This window comes from Eutrigla gurnardus, assembly GCF_963514095.1.
Source record: "Eutrigla gurnardus genome assembly, chromosome: 13".
In the NCBI taxonomy this organism is placed as follows: Eukaryota; Metazoa; Chordata; class Actinopteri; order Perciformes; family Triglidae; genus Eutrigla; species Eutrigla gurnardus.
Window position 1 is genome coordinate 27,183,975 of NC_139936.1, and position 18,089 is coordinate 27,202,063.

The window sequence follows — 18,089 nt, forward strand, 5'->3', positions numbered from 1 at the left end:
AACATGATGCGCTAACATTAGCTCCTTTTAACAGGTGTCATGTGATCAATTATTCTTCGCCTCTCGAAAAAACAGCAGCTGCCACCGTCAGCACAGCGCAACTGTTTTAAGAGCGGCGAAGAAGAACTGTGTCAAAGCTAACGGAAAATTAAATTACGTGATATCGGATGGACTCCAGTACTCGCCGATACCGATGCCAGCATTTTCGGCAGTATCGGAGGCATTTCCGATACTGGTATCGGAATCGGAACAACTCTAATATATAAGCATTTTGATTAGGTAACGGAAGGCCGCATCTCTAACTACGGAAAATGGCTGCAAATCTTTTGCAATAAATGTCCCACTGCACATAGCGATTTGGTGGAGGCATTTCAGAATGCAGCGCGTGAGCAAATGCTGCGTTCAAGTGCTCCTCTAAAGCTCCGACAGACCCAATTCAGAGAGAAATACAAAGAAATGATATTGCAAAACCAAAAATATCTCAATTCAAGTCCGTATTGAACCGTGCATGACGTACCGTACGGTTGAATGTTATATTGAGAACAGTGGCATCCCGAGTACTCACCGTATGCTTTGTTTTCTCTCTTTCTTGCTTTGTTTGGGGGGTTGCTTAAAGTGTTTACATCATTATCTTTGAATTAAGTTTATTTCTCAAATAGACACCTGTAATCACAGGCAGCCACTGAGTAACCCCTGTTCAGTCAAGGTCAAGACAACGCTAGCAGACCTCAATGGGCCGACACATGTTGATCATTCAACTCATGTTGCTGTATATTGAGTTGTTGCATTTTGTTGTAGGAAGAGGAGCAGCTGGGGATCTGGGCGATGTGAAGCTGCATGGTGCCCCAGTCGGTGTCAGCCCAGAAAGCATCAGCCAATTTGAAGAGGTGATGGGCAGAGGCAGCAGGTAGGTAGAAGAGGAGTTCACATCCACTAAATATCTCTTATTAGTAGGGATGCAACAATCCAGTGAGCCCATGGTTTAATACGTACCTCAGTTTTTGAGTTAGGGTTTCGGTACACAGTTTGTGCGCAAGGAGAAAAACATTTTTTATTTATATATTCCAAAATTATTTATTTATTTTGCTTATGAGCTAAGGTTTTTTTTACATTCAGACACATTCAAATATATTGTATAATTAAAAAAATATGTAAAAAAAATGTTAACACTTTCAAATGCAGTGCTTCTTAGCCTTGAAGACTTGTATAGGATAAAAGGGGGTAAATCAAAAGTTAATGTACATATTTCAAATATGTACATATTTAAAACATTAAGTCATTGTTTTAAATAAATATACCTGTTTACTAGGGGTGTCAACAATAATCGATTCGGCGATGCATCGCAATGCGGGGCATGCACGATTCAGCATTGATGCGGCAACGTGCCATAATCGATTTATGTCACTGTTTATTTTCTGGCCATGAGTGGACAATGAAGTTGTGAAGATTCAATTACTTCCAGGGGCACTTTCCGAACAACAACACTAAAGTATCAAAATGGCTGAGGCGGAGGGAGATGGCCGCGATAGACGGCTCGTGGCGAGCGATCACCGAGCAGTTTTTTTTAATTATCCCGGTAATTTGTCTGCGTGAGAAACAATAGATGTGGCGTATGCTGCTTTGTCCTCTGACAATGTAAACTGGTCTGTCTCAGTAACGGGCTGAATGTAAAGGAAGACTAAGTTGAATTGTTGTTCTATGGAGTGAAAAGGATTTATCATTCTGACTTCACAGCAGAATATTTCCTTGTTCTTTTTTTTCCATGTTTGCATGTTCTATTGTGGACCCTTTTGAAACGTTCTGTTAGTGCATATAAGAAATATGCCTTTTTCAAGCTGACAGTTAATTTTGATGGCCTTGATGGTTTCTTTGGAAATCTGTAGCTCACATGAGAGAATCTGTGCTTAAAGTTTAAAAAAAGCTGCTATTTAACAATAGTATTTGAATTTAAATACTTCCTTTGTGTTGATTCTACATAAATTCCATCATTTTACATTTAAATATCCATTATAACATACTTTATTCTTAAGAAGAAAGAAAGCGATAAATTGCGATTAATTACGATTAATTACGGCAAATTGTGCGATTAATTAGTTGTTGTTTTTTTAATCGATTGACAGCACTACTTAATACTCACCTTCAATAGGGTTGTGAACGATAAACCGATGCGACCGGATATTCGGTTTAACAAGTGAGAGATACGGCTGCATCGGTAGCAGCCTCCTCAATCGATACAAATTATCAATGAATTGCTAGATGAATCGGTTACAGAGTCATGGATCGGGTATCGCGAGACTTTGAAGCGGTTGGCGGCATGACACCAGCGTCTCTAAAACAACGCGTCTGGTGTGAGCTACACTATCGGTTAACAAGGGCGCCGAAAGGAAGCGGGCTCCGCTCCACACCTATTCGCGGCACTTCCGCGGCCGGTGTGAACCCGGCGTTAGGCTCCATGGTGAGAGGTTAACGTCATGCTGCTGCAGTGGGGCCCGTTGTGGTGTATCGGAGGAGTTTGATGAGGCTGCGTATTTGATTGTTCCATCTTTGTTTTTATCATACTCGAACATCCCATCCAGAGAGCCAACAGCGTTAATGTGTTAAAACAATGAACATGTTAATTCAACACTGTGTGTATGGTGGAGAGATTGAGAAGAATTAATAATCATCAGTAATGTTTTAGCTGTGGCAGCTTTGGTGGGCTGGCTTTTAATGTCCCTTATTGTTTTAGAACTGTCATTGATGCAGAATTATTGCAACCACTGTCAGTATTGAAAATCAGATATGCAACTGCGTAATTTGACCTGTTCCAGTTTCCATGGCCGAGGTTTATCCCCTCAGACGATGGTGGGGCTTGGAAGAGCAGCGATACCTCATCTTGGAGTAGGAAGAGGACGCACGCTACCTCCTTTTCCTCCAGGTCCTGTCGAGTATGTTTCGCCAGCCTCTGAGCAAAAAGCAGCCCTACACTCTCAGATGTCCGGCGTAGGTAGGGAAACTTTCCAAATAAATTAATTCTGACAATTCATGAAGATAATTTCATAGAGCTAGGTTTAAGTAGATACAGTCATGGCTGAAAGTGTTGGCACCCCTGGATTTTTTCCAGAAAATCCACCATTTCTCTCAGAAAGTGATTGACATTTACACGTTTTGTTATACACATGTGTATTTCCTTTGTATTGGATTAACACAAAAAGAGAGGGAAAAAAACTAAATGAATATAATTACAAGCAAATCTCAAAAAATGGGCCAGACAAAATTGTTGGCACCTTCAACTTAATATTTGGTTGCACACCCTTTGGAAAACATAACTGAAATCAATCTCTTCCTATAACCATCAACAAGCTTCTTACACCTCTCAACTGGAATTTTGGACCACTCTTCTTTTGCAAACTGCTCCAGTTCTCTCATATTTGAAGGGTGCCTTCTCCCAACAGCAATTTTAAGTTCCTTCCACAGATTTTCAATGGGATTAAGATTGGGACTCATTGCTGGCCACTTTAGAACCCTCCAGCGCTTTGTTTTCATCCATTTCTGCGTGCTTTTAGAGGTATGTTTGGGGTCATTGTCTTTTTCTTTCTGACACTGGGCCCTACGTTGCAACCCAAAATATCTTAGTAATCTTCAGATGTCATGATGCCTTGCACACAGTCAAAGCACCCAGTGCCAGAGGCAGCAAAACAACCCCAAAACATCTTTGAACCTCCACCATATTTGACTGTAGGTATAGTCAAGGGAGTAGGTTTGATTTTGAGATTGGTTTTCAAAATCGTTTTTTATTTTATAAATAAACATAATTTCACGTCATGAAGATGTTACAGGTGAAAGCAACTAATGAAAGACTAATGCCACTCTCCCTGCTGCTCTCTCCAGGTGGATCAGTTTCCTTAGGAATAAACCACAATATAAATTTGACAACTGTATAGCAACTACTGTAAACACATACACACTAGTAACACATGATGAGGCCTCTTAGAACACCAGACCTGATACAAAGCTCTGGTTTTAAAGCAACATGGGTGAAGCATTGCTATTCAGATCATCATCACACTAACATTTGTCACAGTGCTGAATCTCATGACTAACATATCCATCATTATTTAACCTCACCTGTGAATTTCCAGCCTCTCTTTCAGCTTCTCCTCCTCCATCTCCTCCAGCTTCTCCTCCTCTATCTCCTCCAGCCTCTCCTTCTCTACCTCCTCCTGCCTCTCTTCCTTCATCTGCTCCAGCCTCTCCTTCTCTACCTCCTCCTGCCTCTCTTCCTTCATCTGCTCCAGCCTCTCCTTCTCTACCTCTTCCTGCCTCTCTTCCTTCATCTGCTCCAGCCTCTCCTTCTCTACCTCTTCCTGCCTCTCTTCCTCTACCGGCCTCTACTCCAGCCTCTATGCTGTCTGTCACCTTACAAAAATATGTTGATGCATGACATGAACAGATACATTAGGGATACAATGATCATAGAGCTTGATGGTACAGTTATTGCCTGAGCAAAAAAAGCTTTTACTAAATATTAAGATTACTTAATATTAATTAATTATATTTTACAATTATAAAATCACATGATCATCTAGAATCTGAGGTTTTATTGTATTTCCACCACAAATTTTCTTTATTTGTGTTTTTAAACCGTTGCTCTCTTCTACACAAATACATGAAAATAAGAATTAAAAATAACTTTAAAAAAGTGTATCTCTTTGGCATTAAATATTCTCTTTTATTCAATATCTGTATTGTTGAGCCTCTACCTATACACCCTTGAAGTAACTTACACTTTGACTCCTAAAGAAGTCTCTTATATCCACTTTTCTTTTCTTTGACATCCTTCAAATCCTGTACAGCACACACGCACGCACGTACACGCATGCAAACAGACACACAAATGTAAATGACACCACTGATATTAAAATCCATCTAGCTGACGTGACCCAGGAAGAACAAATGCCGAACATGTTGACAACTTGCAGATACCATGCACTGCCTCTCGTCCGGTCCAAGCAGGTTGCAGATAGTTTTAACAAGCAGAAGGAGTGACAGTGGGCACAGCCAATCACATGTAAGTTAGCGAGAAACCGGCAGCCGATCAGGGAGCGGTATTTAGGTTAGAGGCGGGACTTCTAGCAGAGACCGACATAACCCTTTGTGTGCCACAATCATTGACTAAACACTACGGACAGTGGTTGTATTGATAGTGACTACACCCTGAATATTGGTAGGGACGTGTCCCTAGCGTCCCTACCCAATTCTACGCCCTTGGGTATAGTGTTCTTTTCTTTGTAAGCCTCATTCCGTTTTCGGTAAACAGTAGAATGATGTGTTTTACCAAAACACTCTACCTTGGTCTCATCTGTCCACAAGACATTTTCCCAGAAGGATTTTGGCTTACTTATTTTGGCAAACTGCAGTCTAGCTTGTATGTGTCTCTGTGTCAGCAGTGGGGTCCTCATGTGCCTCCTTCCATAGCGTTTCTGTTCATTTTAACAACGAAGGATAGTTCGCACTGACACTGATACACCCTGAGCTTGCAGGACTGCTTCAATATGTTTGGAAGTTGATCGGGCTGCTTATCCACCATTCGGACTATCCTGCGTTGCAACCTTACAACAATTTTTCTCTTTCGTCCACGTCCAGGGAGATTTGCTACAGTGCCATGGGTTTTAAACTTCTTGATTATGTTGCGCACCGTGGACAAAGGAACACCAATATCTCTTGAAATGGCCTTGTAACCATGAGATTGTTGATATTTCCCCACAATTCTAGTTCTCAAGTCCTCAGACAGCTCTCTTCTCCTCTTTCTGTTCTCCAAGTTTAGTGTGGCACACACAGACACACAATGCAAAGATTGAGTCAATGTCTCTCCTTATCTGGTTTCAGGTGTGATTTTTATATTGCCTACACCTGTTACTTGCCACAGGTGAGGTTAAACAAGGATCACATGCTTGAAACAAAGTTTTTACCCACAATTTTGAAAAGGTGCCAATAATTTTGTCCAGCCCAGTTTTGTGTGGAATTATGTCAAATTCATATATTTTTCCCTGCTTTTTTGTATTGTTTCAATACACACAAAGGAAATAAACATGTGTATAACAAAACATGCGTAATTGCAATAATTTTCTGGGAGAAATACTTACTAAAAAAATCAGGGGTGCCAACACTTTCAGCCATGACTGTATGTAGCCTTCATTGATGTTATAATATTTAATTATGAAAATATGAGTGACAAGAACAAGAACTGAAAGAGGTGCAAGATTTTAAAATGCAAATAATTTGTAGGAACCGAGCCCCCGGAGCCCACCACTCAAGAGGTGCTTGAGCTTTCTGCTGTTGCACCAGCAAAAATGGAGTTGAAAATGGAAGCAATCCGGTAAGTATACTGTTCTTTTTTATATTTACCCATAAGTGAAGCTGTCTTCCAGCTTTAATTATGTGTCGGTAGCAAAATAGCTGACATTAGGTTTTGGGGGGCGATTTCTATTTTCGACCAATTGTGGAGGGCGGCGGACTTTATCTTTATTTATTTATTTAGAGAGAGAGAGAGAGAGAGAGAGAGAGCCAATATGTCCCTACCAGAGATTGTGTAAATAATGCCATTGATGATATCAATAGGATATTTCACAAGGCAGTTTTTAAAGCTGACCTCATAAAAAAAAGAGAGCCTGTTAAAAAGCAAAAGTTGAAAAATTGTTTGATAAAGATTGCAAGACTATCAGAAAAGGCCTAAAAAAATTGCATGTGAATATTGCAACCAAACAAGCCTGATGCATTCAATACAACTAGTGTTGCTTTCGTTAACGAAAATTATGACAAAATATCGTCGCCAACGAACCTTTATCACGTGAGGAAAACGAGATGAGACGCAACGAAAATGCTGGTCATGTGATGATAACGATATTTAAATATATAATGCAATATTGTAAAAGAATAAAAACGAGACTAAATGTGGTTTACAAAATAAAAACTATGCTAAAATGTGTCTTCATTTTCGTTGACCTAACTTGAGACGAGATGAAATGTTATAACGTTATACGTTTAGTGGCGTTATTATCAGTAGGCTCGTTCGAGGTGAACTGCGCCTCGCCTGAAAAAGAAGCCTAGACGAGAGCCAGTGAAGCAGCAGGAGGCGGAGCCTAAACACTGCTCTCCAGTCGGACAGTTTCCATCGGCCTTCGAAGATTTGTCAGGAAGTCATAGAAAAAGTTACATCCCGTTAGACGCGATCTGTAGGCTGTTTGTAGTTTGCGACCACATTCGCATTTTCATCAAAATCAGAATACTTTAGTAATCCCTCGGGAAGTTATACAGCTGTCGTTATAAGAGAAAGAGAAGAAAAAAAGTAAGTATAATAAAGTATAAAATAATGCCAATAAATATTACTAATATTTATTGGCATAATATTAATATCTATATAGGTATTATTTTTTGACAGTTATACTGTATTAAATGTGTATCAGGGTAGTGTTGCTTTCGTTAATGAAAATTATGACTAAATATCGTCGTCAACGAACCTTTATCCTTTATATGAGGAAAACTAGACGAGACGCGAAAATGCTGGTCATGTGACGATAACATATTTGGTTAGTAGAATAATATGTTGTAAATTCTAATCAGAGCATCTTCTGTGTCTGGAATGGATGTATTCTTGAGTCTATAAGATAACAATAATATAATAATAAGATAACATTGTTTGAATTGTAAAATGGGTTTGGCTAAATACAATCTTCGACTAAAACTAGACTAAAATGTCGTCAGTTTTCGTCAACTAAAACTAAACGAAAATAGTCACGGACAATTCTGACTAAAATAAGACTAAAATGCTCAGACTTTTAGTCGACTGAAACTTGACTAGACTAAAAATAGGATGAACATGACTAAAACTAATAAACTAAAATTATAGCTTGAGACAAAGACTAGACTAAAACTAAAAGTAAAACAGGTCGCCAAAAACAACACTAAATACAACATTTTAAAGAAATATAAACACACAATTAGGAACAAAAAAAACAAAATTATACCCACATGAAACTTGAAGATATTGAGCGCCATATACCAAAACCAATTCTTGGATATTTGGAACAAATTCAACAACAAACAGCAACCATTACCCATCCAAAATGGTGACATCCAGAGAGCACATTTTGAAAAGCTGTACAAAGACATACCAATCAATCACATAAATTCAGATCAATGTATTATGACAGAACAACTCCAAACATTAGAAGAAACAATTAAAGACAACCAAAACCCCATTGATTTCCCAATTACTTAGTTGGAAGAATTGACCACTCAAACAAAATCTCTCCAGCCAAAGAAAGCATGTGGCCCAGACAGCATAACAAATGAAATGCTCAAATGCAGCACCCCAGAGATGCAGGGTGCAGTGTTGAAGCTGTTTAACATTGTATTGCAGTCAGGGAGTTTTCCCAACATCTGGTGCAAAGCCCCCATTCATAAGATTGGGGACAAATCAGACCCAATTAACTATCGTGGCATCTGTTTCAGCAGTTGCCTAGGTAAACCGTTTTGTAGTACTTTGAATAAAAGAATTCTGGATTTCCTTGACGGACACTCCATCCTGAGTAAAAGCCAAATTAGCTTCCTCCCAAAACACTGCACCACTGACCATATATTTACTGTCAAAATAAACGCGTTAATCTTTGCGTTAATTATGAAATATTTAACGCTATTTTTTTTTACGAAATTAACGCCGCTGTGTTTTGTTTACTTCCCGTGGCGGCTGATGTAAGACCTACGACGACGTGTGCCACAAAGCCGTTCGTTTTTAACGGAGTTCAGCGTAAGATTTTGGCTGAGGCTGCGGCGTCAGCGGGGAGGGGGGGGGGGGGGTCGTGGCGAGCAACCGCCGAGCAGTTTTTTTTAATTATCCCGGTAATTTGTCTGAGTGAGAAACACTGGATGTGGCGTGTGCTGCTTTGTCCTCTGACAATGTAAACTGGTCTGTCTCAGTAACGGGCTGAATGTAAAGGAGGACTAAGCTGAATTGTTGTTCTATGGAGTGAAAAGGATTTATCATTCTGACTTCACAGCAGAATATTTCCTTGTTCTTTTTTTCCATATTTGCATGTTCTATTGTGGATCTTTTTGAAACGTTCTGTTAGTGCATATAAGAAAAATGCCTTTTTCAAGCTGACAGTTAATTTTGATGGCCTTGATGGTTTCTTTGGAAATCTGTAGCTCACATGAGAGAATCTGTGCTTAAAATTTAAAAAAGCTGCTATTTAACAATAGTATTTGAATTTAAATACTTCCTTTGTGTTGATTCTACATAAATTCCATCATTTTACATTTAAATATCCATTATAACATACTTTATTCTTAATAAGAAAGAAAGCGATTAATTGCGATTAATTACGGCAAATTGTGTGATTAATTAGTTAACTTGTTTTAATCGATTGACAGCACTAATATTTACCCTTCAAAATTGAATTAACAAAAATGTACACCAATCAAAAAATTATTGATTTCAAAAAAGCTTTTGACTCTATATGGCATGAAGGGCTATACTACAGACCTCTGCAATATGGTATAGGGGGAAGAATTTATGATCTGATAAAATCAATGTATCTGGAAAATGTGTGCTGTAAAAATTGTAAACAAACTAAATTCTTCACTCAGAGAAAAGGTGTTCGGCAGGGCTGCAATCTAAGTCCAACTTTATTTAACGTATATATAAATAAAGTTGCTGTAAAACTGCTCCAGGCCTCTCCCTCCTAGATACAGGTGAAGTCCCTATTCTATGCTGACCACTAGTGTTGTCACGATACCAAAATTTTGTACCTTTACCAACATGTATTTCGATATTTTTCGAAACTTTTTCAAATAAAAAGAGAACGCAAAAAATGTAATTACTGACTTTATTTTACTAGAAAATCTTAACATAAAAAAACAATAACATATTAATCAGTAAATAAAATAAAATACCACATACAAGCTTTTCTAATGTACACAGTTTAAATAAGCTCTGGAAAAAAAAATAAGGGACCACTTCAGATTTATTGTAAATCAGCATGTCTACATGTATGGCAAAAAGTGAAATTGTGAAAATATAAATATAACGAGCAGTGATGCACGGGCCCTCGCATACACGCAACTCGGTTAGTGCGACCCCTTGGCCTGGCCACCGCCACGGCGCCGGTCGTCCCCGGCCACCGCCACGGCGCCGGTCGTCCCCGGCCACCGCCACGGCGCCGGTCGTCCCCGGCCACCGCCACGGCGCCGGTCGTCCCCAGCCACCGCCACGTTGCCGGTCGTCCCTTGCCTGAATCGTCATGTTGATCACCGTATCAAGCGATTGAAGTCGTCATGCTTGACTTGGGTGCAAAGTTCCACGACACTGGGACTGTATGAGTGTAAAAACATGGCATTTCATGTCGCCAATAGGTGGCGCTCTGATTGTGGGTCAATATTGCAGTGCAGATGCGTTCAGGGTGGGACTCTCATCAAACGTGAGAATTTAGAACAGTTTAGAGTATTGTGGCAAAGCATGAAAGTCGTCCGTGTTCGTGGCGCCGTCCTGGCCACACCCTTTGACTTATGTAAGACCTTTTGATGATTTTTCATCATTGAGGCCTCTAGAACAGGCTTGCAAAGTTTGGTAGGAATCGGATCAATGCTGTAGGAGCAGTTCGTTGAAAGACACTGCATGAAAAAGGCGAAAAATTTGGTTAAATTTGACAAAATGCAAAATGGCTGACTTCCTGTACATTTTTCGGGCATGGGTCCTAGAGGTTTTTTTGTACATCTCTACATGTTCTATGTACCTAAAAAGTTTCATGCAGGTACGTCAAAGTTAAAGGTGTTCAATCTCTTAGAAGGAGCAGTAAAAGTGTAAAAACATGATATTTCCAGGTACCATTAGGAGGCGCTCTGACCTCAGGTCAATATTGCAGTGCAGACGCGTTCAGAGTGGGACTCTCATCAAACGTGAGAAGTTTGAACCAGATCAGACAATGGACACTGAAGTTATAACAGTTTAGAGTTTTGTGAAGCATGGCATTCGTTCGCACTCGTGGCGCCATCCTGGCCATGCCCTTTGACTTATGTAAGACCTTTTGATGATTTTTAATCGTTGAGGCATTTAGAACAGTCTCACAAAGTTTGGTAGAAATCAGATCAACGGTCTAGGAGGAGTTCGTTAAAATACTGCATACAAAAGGCGAAAAATCTGTTAAAATTTCACATGAAATTCAAAATGGCTGACTTCCTGTACATTTTACGGCATGGGTCCAAGAGGCTTTTTTGTACATTTCTACATGTTCTATGTTCCTACAAAGTTTCATGCAGGTACGTCAAAGTTAAAGGTGATCATTCTCTTCAGAGGAGCGGTAAAAGTGTAAAAACATGATTTCCAGTTACCATTAGGTGGCGCTCTGACCTCAGGTCAATATTGCAGTGCACACGTGTTCAGGGTGGGACATCAAACGTGAGAAGTTTGAACCAGATTGGGTGATGGACAAGGAAGTTATAGCTTAGAGTATTGTGGTGAAGCATGAAATTTGTCCGTGTTCATAACGTCGTCCTGGCCATGACCTTTGACTTTTGCAAGACCTTTCGATGATTTTGCATCGTTGAGGCCTCTAGAACAGCGAGTTTGGCAGGAATCGGATCAACACTGTAGGAGGAGTTCGTTAAAATACAAACCCTACAATTGAAAAAATGGGGGGGAAATGGCCTAAAATGTCTGATTACTGTAGTGCCCCCGAGTGGTCAATTTTAATAAAACTTTCAGAATATGTTTCAGGGAGATACTTTAACATATCCAGCAAGTTGCGTGACAATTGGGTTAAATATTGTGGAGTTATGTGTATTGATTTATAGAGCCCCGCCCCTCTGATGTTCATTGGCTAATAACTTCTGAACGCAACAATATTTTACAAAGCTTTTGATAGCACTTGACCAGCTTGGTCTAATTATGATCCACAGAAATTTTGGTGAGAATCAGATTTACGGTTTAGGAGAAGTTAGCAAAAATTTGTTTTTCACAAAATTCAAAATGGCGGACAATTTCGGTAGGCAGACTTTGGTACTCCAAGCGGCTTTTTTGTAGAGCACACTTGCCTGCACATGTGTGGCAAATTTTGTCAATTGGAGTTACGGTGTGCGGGGCGTGGCCTAAAACGCGCTAGGTGGCGGTAGAGAGCCACTTTTTTGTGGCCGATTACGAGACCTCTAAAATGTTGCGATTTTTTCGCCAGTCCCCATGGGCTCAGAAATTTTTTTCAACTTCTGAATATGATGAGTTTTCACAAGTCGTGAAAAAAGAATAAACGATACAGTTTCAATAGGGCTTCGCTGCCCGACGTTGTCGGCGCTCGGGCCTTAATAATATAATATAAATAAACCAGCTCTATTTTTTTCCGGGGTTAGGGTTAGGCTACTTTTGTCAAGAGTGAAGGGGGGTGGCGCTTGCTTTTAGCTAAATTACCTGTCGTTCCCTGAGCTCAGTGTGCAGGTCTGGGTGCTTGTCCTTGAGGTGTTTGGCTAAGTTGGAGGTGTTTCCACCGTTAGCCATGCATGTTTTAAAACACCGTTTACACAGTGGTGCATCAGCGTTAATTGCCTTGCCTTGCTCATTTGTTTTTAAGCCAAAGTACTGCTGTATCGCACTTCGAGCCCCTGGTTTGTCCACAAGTTGCGGCGTGGTGACGGTTGCAGCAGCCATTCTCCTCTCCGTGCTCCTCTCTCTCTCTCTGTCTCTTTCTCTTTCTTTTTTTCTCCCCAAGCTCCGGCTTGCTCCTTGTCCTCTCAGCTGTAGTTACAACACGGTGACGTCACATGGCAAGGTCGCCGCGCTGTTGCAGGCGCTGCAGCATAAGTGTACCACATTTTAGAGGTGCGAGGTGACATTGTGGTTTGATTAGTCAGCCTTCATCAGTGCTAGTTCTTTGAGAACAGCTTGTTGTACTAAGGCCACTGTTCACTGATGCAGAATCTAAAACTCGGTACCACAAAGTAACTTTTTGTGCATGTTTATTCTCATCTGCTCAGTGAGCCACCCAATAAGGCTGGAACAAAAGGATCTCCCATAAGTATTGCCTCAAACCACATCCCAATCCGATGCAAGAATGAAGCAGTTTATCAATACCATGTTACATTCACGTAAGTATTGTTTAATTCATTTGAGTTTCTTTATTTAGCACTATTCAACAAAAATGATTATATGCTTTTAGTGAAGCAAGAATATCTTCATCTGTTAAGGTAAATTATTTTTAACCACAACATGAACCAGAAATGTGCACGGACAACCACTGCTAAAATGACACTGAAGCATAACTGTTCATAAAATCCCAAAGGAAACATGCTTAGTAGTTACAGACGAGGCTGTTTTCAAAGCAACTGTTTGTTCAATCAATATTATCAAAGTGCTTTATGTATTATTAGTCATAAGTATTTTCTATATCTTTCAGTCCAAATGTTGAATCTATGGCAATGCGTTTTGGCATGATGAAGGATCACCGCTCGTCCACAGGGGAAGTAGTAGCTTTCGATGGCTCCATACTCTTCCTGCCTGTTAAACTGAATGACGTAGGTATCAGTTACTGCCTTCGTATTTAGTGGGACAAGTTGTACTTAGATGAGTGTGAATTGTTGATAACTAAGTTCTTACAAAGGTCAAACATTCACTGCAAAGTCTGACATTGCTGAACATAATACTGGATTCTCTTTCTGCCTGTTTTCTCCATAATGATTTTATGACATGCAGGTGGTTGAGCTCAAGAGTGTGAGACGGACCGATGATGAGGAAATACAAATACGAATCCAGATGACAAAGATTTTGCCACCCAACTCCGATCTATGCATCCCGTTCTACAATGTGGTGCTCAGGAGGTATTTAAAACGCCCATGACACTCTTTGCATGTCTCAACTTGGCCACAAAATCCTTTTTTAAATATGTTCATTCTGATTTGTTTGACAGAAAGCCAGACTGCTTTAGAAAATAATTTTCCTTTTATTACATAGAAACAACATAAGCAACCGTAATTATCCTTTCCAAATTATGCTACCATCACATGTGTTTGTTTTTCAAGGGTAATGAAAACCATCGGGCTGAAGCTGGTCGGGCGTAATCATTACGATCCAGAAAGTGCAGTCATTATTGGCAAACATCGGTTAGTGTTGAGTCAGGGCAGATGTCGGCTAATATCAAAGCAGCTCACATCTATTCAGTTCTGTTTGTCTATTTTTGTAGGTTGCAAGTTTGGCCAGGTTATTCAACTGGTATAAAACGCACAGATGGAGGCCTGTACCTGAATGTGGATGTGTCTCACAAAGTCCTACGGAATGACTCGGTGCTGAATGTCATGTGAGTTCACACAGCAAATCAGCAGCATCCAAACAGTGGCACTTTGACAGATTAGTCCTTATTCATTACTAAGAATTTCATTGTAAAATAGTTGGAGGCCTAAGGGTAGTTCATGCCAAACGCAAAGCGAATTTTTGCCTTGCGTGAGTTTGACGACAGAAACATTGATGGTTTCTCCACACTGTCAGGTCTCTGCTAAAATGACCTCCTATTTTAGTAACGCAAAGTTTTTGCGCATAGTATAATATTTCACAGTATTCGCCTCATTCACGTCTCCAAGCACGACTTTGTGTCTTTGCAGTGACTTTGTATGCAATCTCACCACGTGAAAAATTTGCTTTGCGTTTGGTGTGAACACAGCTTTCCCTTTCGTTTCTGTAAAGCTTTATATACTCAGCTGTCAGTGCTACAGGGAAGGAATCACTTTTTAATGTATTTTAAATCAAAACCAAGAGTGCATCTTTTATTCCATTTCTTCTGTCTTCTATAGACATGCTCATACAAGTTTAACATTGCATATGCCATGACCAAACCACACAGAGCTATATAAATGTCATATAGTGTGATATTGTCATTAGGGGTGTAACGGTAGACAAAAATCTCGGTTCGGTACGTACCTCGGTTTTGAGGTCACGGTTCGGTTCATTTTCGGTACAGTAAGAAAACAAAATGCAAAATATAAATGTGCTAGTTGTTTATTACTTTTGTGCTTTTAACAGTAGGAACATGCACTGGAGCTAGAATGCTGCTCAAAAATATAAATACAAGTATTTAAAATATTTATTTAAAAAATAAAAATAAATAAAAATAACAGACTGTTTCTTTAAAAAAAATAATCCATCTGATGTGCAAAATTGAACAGTTGCAACACTAAATAGTTTCAAGTTGTTGCTCAGATTAAATAACATGAATAAGGCTCAGACTGTTTTTTTAAAAACAAATCTTTTCTCCATCTGATGTGCAAAATTGAACAGGGCAGGGAGAGGCTGTTTAAATGCGGTGGGGAGCTGTGTTTGCACTAAAGGCGGGTCCACACCGGACCGAAAATCGGCGTCTTTGAGAGAGTCGGCGTCCGTGACATGAGTCTCCTTGGTGTGGTCGCTCGAATCGGCCCACGTCGGCGTTCATTTCAGCCGATTCAAATGTGTAATCCGCCATTCGAGTCGGCCATATTAAGTAGCCCGACTTCATTTACCGACGCGAGTCGGGCAGTCGGTGCGGTGTGGACCACGCTACGCTCGTCTTTCTCCTCGTTGTAGCGATGTTCACGTGGGGGTGGTGCCGTTTCAAATGCGTCAACAGGTTTGACGTGTTGCCAGAAATATACCCGACCTCACATGAACAATGTCGGCAAACTGCTTTGCCGAAGTGTTCCCAAACGGGAGACCTTAATGTCGCGGGAGGGTCCTCCAACTCTGGCTTGTTGCCAACGCTAGCGGCATTAGCCATGACGTCCGCTACTACTGCTGTTTATTGTGTCGCGGTGTGCGCAACTGCGCATGTGCGGCTGCAGCACGCTCCACAAATGCGGTCCTCTACTTAATATGTCCGTATGGAAACTCTTTCGGTACGCCTCCGTTCCGAACCGAGCACCCCGTACCGAAACGGTTCAATACAAATACATGTACCGTTACACCCCTAATTGTCATACATATTTGAATACCAGGTTGTAAGATAAGACATTCACAGTGTGTCTTGTCTGTCGACGGAACTGTAAATACCCTTGACCACTATAACCCGGGAAGGGTTGGGAATGGGGTTGGCTTAAGAGGCGGGTTGCTTTATTGCATCCATAGTTTATTTATGAATAGAAACAATGTTGTCCTTTCTTTGCCCTTTTTATTTAAACAAAATAAAACAGCCTCTGCTGTCTGCCTGACAGGAACATGCTGTACCAACTGAGCAAGGAAAACTTCCAAGACGAATGCACCAAAGAGCTCATCGGTACCATCGTCATCACCCGCTACAACAACCAAACCTATCGCATCGATGCCATTGAGTGGAACAAGTCACCCCAAGACACCTTCACTTTGATGAATGGCACAAAAACCACCTTTGTGGATTACTATAGGTGAGGCTGCTCTCTGTGAACAAACGAATGTAAGAAAGTACAGCGAGTTTTGTAGTTTATTTAATTCAGAGCTGTCATGAATGTCTTACCTACACTTGCACATTTAAACAGCAAAAACTACGGGATTACAATCAAAGAGATGGACCAACCTCTGCTCATGCATCGGCCGAAGGAGAGGTCCAAGCCGGGAGGGAAGGTAAAAGCTCTCTTCAGCAGCACTTTTTTTTTTTTTTTTTTTTTATCAAGGTCTCTTTTATTTTTCAAATATAACAAACAAAAATACACAATTCACACATGAAATAGTCAAGTCTAGTTCCTGACCATACAAACAAACAGACTTCCCAGTTCGCCCCACCCCAGGTACTGGACCCAAACAGATTTCAGTGCATACATATTCAAATATGAGATTGCAGATTCATACATTTATAGTTAATATATCTAGGTTAACAAAAGGAAAAGACAACATACATAAATAATAATAATACTTAAAAAAAAAAAAACAACACACAAGATACGTACATACATTTGGGTTACATAGAAATGTCAGTAGCTGCCATGCCTTCTACAAAGGAAATAAATGGCTGCCAAATGAGATAAAATGTTCTAGTGGACCCTCTTACAGTGTATCTAATTTTTTCTAAATGAACATAACTCATTACCTCCCTAATCCATTGGCCATATGTTGGGGGGAAAGCATCTTTCCATTTAAACAGGATAAGCCTCCTAGTAGGGGTGGGCGATACACCGAAAATGTACCGATACCGAAATTTACGACGACAACCGACGTCATTTTGCCCATGTCGGTATATTCGTTTAAAAAAAAAAAAAAAGTCGTTTTTTTCTTGTTTGGCTGTGTGTGTAGGTAGGCTACCAGTATGTTCATGTCCCTTTAAGACGCTCGGCTGTACTGTACTACGTATACAGCGTGTGCAGTCACGTGACTCCACCCCATCCAGTCTGTAACAAGAAGGGAAAGTGTGGGTGAGACGAAAATGGAGCCCGCCGGTTTAAACGATGAAGCGGCTGCTGCCGCGGCAGCCGAAGTAAAGGTGCGTGTCCACAGGCAGCGGTGTTTCCCCGCGTCCCATTCATTGTCTATGTGAAAAGCTGTGCAATGCATTCTGGTAGCGTCGCGGCGAATGTCGAGAGACGGCGCGCGAGTTGGCCGCTCCTCATTTGCCTAAAGTTGAAGTCGAATCTACTTAATGCTAATCAGAGGCGCCGGGCTCGACTCGCCGCCTCGGGAACGCTCGCGAACGCTCGCAAAAATGTGTTGTTTAAAGGAGAGCGCCTGTCAATCATCCTCTAGTGGCAGCCCACCAAGCGTGCAATACTGGGAAGCGGCGCGTCCACTCGCGTTTAAAATCGCCCCTGTGGACACGTACCTTAAATCTGGTCGAGGAGGAAGAGCACCTCGTTCCCAAAAGAAATGAGTCATCGATCGTTTGGCAACATTTTGGGTTCAGCGAGGACGATGTCGATCAGAACATGTGAAAATGTAAACTGTGCCTAAAGACTGCCTTTGCACAAGTCATTGTTTACTTTTCCAGTGGCAAATGTGAAATTATTTTGTTTACAAGGGATGCAACTTGTTTCTCCCGTTATAGAGAACCTGATTACTTGACAACTCCATATTTTGAATTTGTTTATAGAGACTGTATTTTTAATACTTTGTTATTTTATACTACCAAATAAATAATGTA

At 40.6% G+C, this 18,089-nt stretch overlaps 1 protein-coding gene across 1 annotated transcript in view; it reads left to right on the forward strand.

Annotated features, from left to right (window-relative positions):
• The first annotated feature begins 2,869 nt into the window (after positions 1 to 2,869).
• Positions 2,870 to 18,089, forward strand: part of LOC311022661 (piwi-like protein 2) — a 29,789-nt gene continuing 14,569 nt past the window's right edge. Inside the window, exons 1-9 of the mRNA XM_084024138.1 lie at positions 2,870 to 2,986; positions 6,268 to 6,358; positions 13,000 to 13,110; positions 13,419 to 13,536; positions 13,715 to 13,839; positions 14,041 to 14,121; positions 14,202 to 14,315; positions 16,198 to 16,386; positions 16,498 to 16,582. Of these exons, the coding sequence (XP_083880264.1) occupies positions 2,974 to 2,986; positions 6,268 to 6,358; positions 13,000 to 13,110; positions 13,419 to 13,536; positions 13,715 to 13,839; positions 14,041 to 14,121; positions 14,202 to 14,315; positions 16,198 to 16,386; positions 16,498 to 16,582 (927 nt within the window). The 5' untranslated portion in view covers positions 2,870 to 2,973. The remainder of the gene's footprint in view (positions 2,987 to 6,267; positions 6,359 to 12,999; positions 13,111 to 13,418; positions 13,537 to 13,714; positions 13,840 to 14,040; positions 14,122 to 14,201; positions 14,316 to 16,197; positions 16,387 to 16,497; positions 16,583 to 18,089) is intronic.